General features: G+C 38.4%; 1 protein-coding gene across 1 annotated transcript; it reads right to left on the reverse strand.

Annotated features, from left to right (window-relative positions):
• Positions 1-3,014: 3,014 nt before the first annotated feature.
• On the reverse strand, positions 3,015-4,199 carry LOC142523871 (uncharacterized). The gene has a single exon (XM_075627603.1). It carries the CDS (start codon positions 4,197-4,199, stop codon positions 3,015-3,017), a length of 1,185 nt encoding a protein of 394 aa, XP_075483718.1.
• Positions 4,200-4,731: the final 532 nt, after the last annotated feature.

Raw genomic sequence — 4,731 nt, forward strand, 5'->3', positions numbered from 1 at the left:
AAAATGGACGACCCAAAATTACAGGAATTGCATTACAAGCTTCAATAGGTTGTGTATCTAAAACTATGAAATCTACAGGATATACAAAGTTATCAACTTGGACCAACACGTCTTCTACCATACCTCTTGGCACTTTAACAGATCTATTGGTAAGTAAAAGTGATACTGAAGTAGGTTTTAACTCGCCTAGATTGAGTTCTTGATAAACTGAATATGGAAGTAAATTCACACTAGCTCCAAGATCAAGCAAGACTTTTTTAATCTTTCGTTTTCCAATAATACATGAAATAGTAGGACAACCAGAGTCTTTGTATTTCAAAGTATTATTGTTTTGAATGATTGCACTTACTTGTTCGGCTAAAAATGCTTTCTTTTTCACATTCAATTTTCTTTTCACAGTGCACAAGTCTTTCAAAAATTTGGCATACAATTGTACATGCTTTATTGCATCTAATAAAGGAATATTAATTTTTACTCGTTTAAAAATATCATATATATCATAATTCAAATTTGATTTTTTTTTTATTTTTCAATGTATGAGGGAATGGTGGTGACACTGTCTGTTGATCCTCCTCTTCGCAAGTTATGGGTTCCACTTCCTTACCCTTTGGAGTTGATTTATCATCATCTTCACAAGGTTCAAGAATGGATTTTTCCACAACCTTACCACTATGAAGGGTAATAACAAATTTTACCTGATCCATCGGCTTGAGTTCTAGAAGTTCCAGTTTTTGAATGATGATCCTTGAGATTACGCTTGTGGTTGTGAAGGAAATTTACCTTTTTCATGAACATTAAGTGCAGATGCAAATTTAGCAAGAATATCTTTCAAATCTGTCATGGTTTGAGCATTTTGAATATTGATAGACTCTTGATTTACAATGAAAGAATTCAATGTATCTTCCAAATTCCTTTTATGTGGAGGAACATAAGGTGCATACTTTTGAAAATTTTGTTGATTTTTGAAATGTGGTTGTAAAAATTGTGCAGTATTATCATTCCTCCAAATTAAATTTGGATGATTTCTCCAACCTGGATTGTAACTTTGAGAAAATGGTTCAAAATTTGGTGTTTTGAAATTGTTCAAAACAATGGCTTGTTCATGGATACATTCTTTAAAAGAGGGAAAAGTGGGACAATCTTTTATAGAATGATCACTTGTATCACAAATGTGACGCATAATTTCTTGAACAGATTTTAATTGACCATTCTTTTTCAATTCAAGTGCCTCAACTTTTCTTGCCAAAGAGGTAAATCTGGCTTGGAGATCATGTTCATCCTTGAGGATGTACATACCTCCACCAGATGTGGGAGATTGAATCTTGTTTGATGGTTCGATTGTACCTATAGTGTCCCAATTTTGAGCATTTTCAGCTAATGAATCGGGATACTCAATTGCCTCGTTTGGATCTTTATCTTCAAATGTTCCATTATGTCAGGCCCCAAAACTCGGGATTGACACCGGCGTTGTTTAACAATCACACAATTGAAAACAACAAGCCTTTGTAGCACAATTTAAACCGAAACCAGTTTATAATTCATAATTTCAATGAAATAAATATTGTCTTTACAATGTCAAAATCCAACGAAATAGTAAATAATAAGGAAGCGTCTTACAATTTAGTAAATCATAAAATTCAGAATAAATCTTATCACTAATTCGGCAAATCACCAACCCCAAAATTGTTCCGACTCTTCCTCCTCAAGCTGTTCTTCGGACTTATCTGGGAAGGGTTGTAAGGGGGTGAGTATTTTGGGAATACTCAGTAAATGGGGGACTTTGAACACAACATAACCAATTTAATAACATTTTCAAAACATATCATAAAGTACAACATGCTTTTCATAATCGTAGAGTAAATTTCATAACGTAATAACACTGCGATTTTTCACCTTTCAACGGTTTACTGACGTCAGTCCCTAAGTTTTAATCCTCTAAGGGGGCGAGGCCATAAAACAGTTCTATCCCACTGTTAAGGGCCATATGTTGGAATTCCACCCATTTTCAGGGAATCCTCACAGTGTCAAACATAACGTACCAAAATTTCGTAAAAACGTATAGACGGAACGACGGTGCTCGACCGTATTTTTAAAACAACGAAAACCGAAATTTCTCAGATATGCATAAACCGAAATTATAAATTTTAAAACAGCCCACTTACAGTGTATGGATGCACTTAAAAACGTGGAGTGTACGGCTTGGTTTGGATCACTTCTTGCTCCTCCTTCGGACAGAACTTCGGCTTAATTTCTTGGACGATTTTTGGGCAATATTTCGGCTAGGGGAAGGCTTCTGAAATTCGAGATTTTTCAGCAAGGGATTTCGAAAATATGGGGTAGAGAATGAGTAGAGGTGGTGTGGTATTTATAGGTGAGGAGGGTTGAGCTAAATTTGGCACTAAAATCATACCAAAATTCATGTCAAATCTCCTAATATTTGACTCCAAAATCATTGCCATATTTTCGAAAATATCGTGGCCAAGTGAGGGGATTTATTCCTTAAACAATGCTCTCCATTATTTTCGAAAATATCTTGCCCAAATTCCATGTATTTTCGAAAATATCATACCTAAATTCCTTGATCTCCTTGAATTACTTCATCTTATTTTCTTGCATCTTGTATGTTATACCAATTTGCCATATTTCCTTCCCAAAATTCGAAATTGTGCATGCCTTAAGCTAGATATAATTGTTTAGGCCACAAAGATATCATCAATAATTATTTCCCATAGCATATCTCATTTAATACAAAAGAAATCTTATACCCAAATTCCTTACAACTTAATAATTCTGTCAATGAAAGATTCGGTTCTCACATCCTTCCCTCCTTATGAGAAGTTTCGTTCTCGAAACTTGAGTTGGCTTGGTCTGGGAATAGGTAGGGATATTTCTTTCCCTTACAATCTACTACCGCATTGTTTCTTGCTAACCAATCCATTTCTAAGATGATCTCGAAATCGACCATGATCAACTGTATCCGGTCGGCTCTAAAAATCTAATTACCAATACTAATTTCAATTTCTGTAAATTTCGTCGGTTTCAATGGCTCTACTAGTAGGCGTGGCTAGTTGGAAAGGTTCGGTTAGCTTATCGGGCTTACGTCCTAACTTCTTACCAAATCTCTTAGATATACAAAAATGTGTAGCGCCACAGTCAAATAACACATAAGCAGGTACTTGCTGAAAAATTATGGTACCTGGCACAACATCGCTTGCATCATCTGCCTCCTCCTGCGTCATGGCAAACACCCTGGCATTTGGTTTGTTCTCCCGCGGTTTATTGGCATTCGCCCCTGGGCTTGACCCGTCTCCTTTAACTGGTCCAGTTGTTTTGTTGTTGGTGGCTGGACAATCTGCCATACGGTGTCCTGGTTTCCCGCATCCAAAGCAGACGCCGCTGGCTCTACGACATTCTCCCAGGTGTCGTAAGTGGCAAGTTGGGCAAGGCTTAATGGCCTGGTAGCTTGAGGCAGGCGAAGGCCCTTTAGGTGGTTCACTGGAATGGTTCGGTTTCTTGAACGACTGACTGCCATGAGAGGACTGATCATTCATAGGCCTTTTGTTCCTAATCTCCTTCTCTCTGCGCTGGATATCAGTTTCAGCTCGGATAGCTGCGCCCATCAAGTCTGAGAAGTTCGCAGGTTGGTAGACTGCCAAAGCCGACTGTATTCTGCTGTTCAAACCCTTTTTGAAGCGGTGTAATTTCAGAACTTCGTCCGCCATGATTGCCGGAGCATAAGATCCTAAGATGTTGAACTGGGAGGTGTATTCTACAACTGACATATCCGGAGTTTGAGTGAAGTTTTCAAACTCACTCAGTTTCTGCAGTCTGACTTCGGCTGGATAATACTGTTTCAGAAAGGCTTCTCGGAATCGCTGCCAAGTCATTGGTCCTGCAGCTGTCATGGCTGGCGAGATTGCTTCCCACCATTTTCCTGCTTTATCTTCCAGGAACGGCACAGTCACGTCCAATTTCAGTGCCTCAGGAACTTCCAATAGGCGATGTTGAGTCTCTACACTTTTCAGCCAACTCTGGCTAACTTCAGGGTCAGCGGCTCCACTGAAGGTTGGACACCTATTCTTGCGGAGTGATTCATAGTGGAACTTGATTCCATTTGGTGGTGGGGGTGGTGGTGGCTGATTGGCGTTCTGATTTCCCAATCCTTGCAGTGTTGTTGTCACAATAGTGGCTATGGCCATAAGATCAGCTATGGCTTAAGTTGACTGCCGGCGGGGGTCCATTCCCTTGCTCGTTCTCCTGTCCGCCTTCACGGTTGGTATTAGCATAACACGGGTTGCGGTTCTGTCTTGGGGGTCTGCCGGCCATTTCCTATAGATTGCAAGTTCTAAGAATTTGTTGTACGAGTAAAGTTCATACAATAGATTGTGCTGAAATAAATTGAAATCAATAAACCAAATAGAACAAATTTTTATTGATTTCTAAAAGAAAGAACATGACCAATCTAAAGGAAATAAAAGTCGTACTGAATAAAATAGCAACAACGGAAAAAAAAGTAAAATAATAAAAAGGAAAATTCTCAGAATATCAAAAATAGGACAGAATATAGAGTCAAGTATATGAAAATAATTAAAAATTCGAAAATTTCCAAAAATAGGAAGTTTTGAGATAGGCATATGGATTCGAAGAGTATGTCGAGAGGATTTCAGATCAGTTGACGGAACCAAATTCGGAGTTTCCTACGAAAAATCGAAGGACGCATGCTGGCGGGTT

Source organism: Primulina tabacum, chromosome 14 (assembly GCF_025594145.1).
Source record: "Primulina tabacum isolate GXHZ01 chromosome 14, ASM2559414v2, whole genome shotgun sequence".
NCBI classification, from domain to species: domain Eukaryota; kingdom Viridiplantae; phylum Streptophyta; class Magnoliopsida; order Lamiales; family Gesneriaceae; genus Primulina; species Primulina tabacum.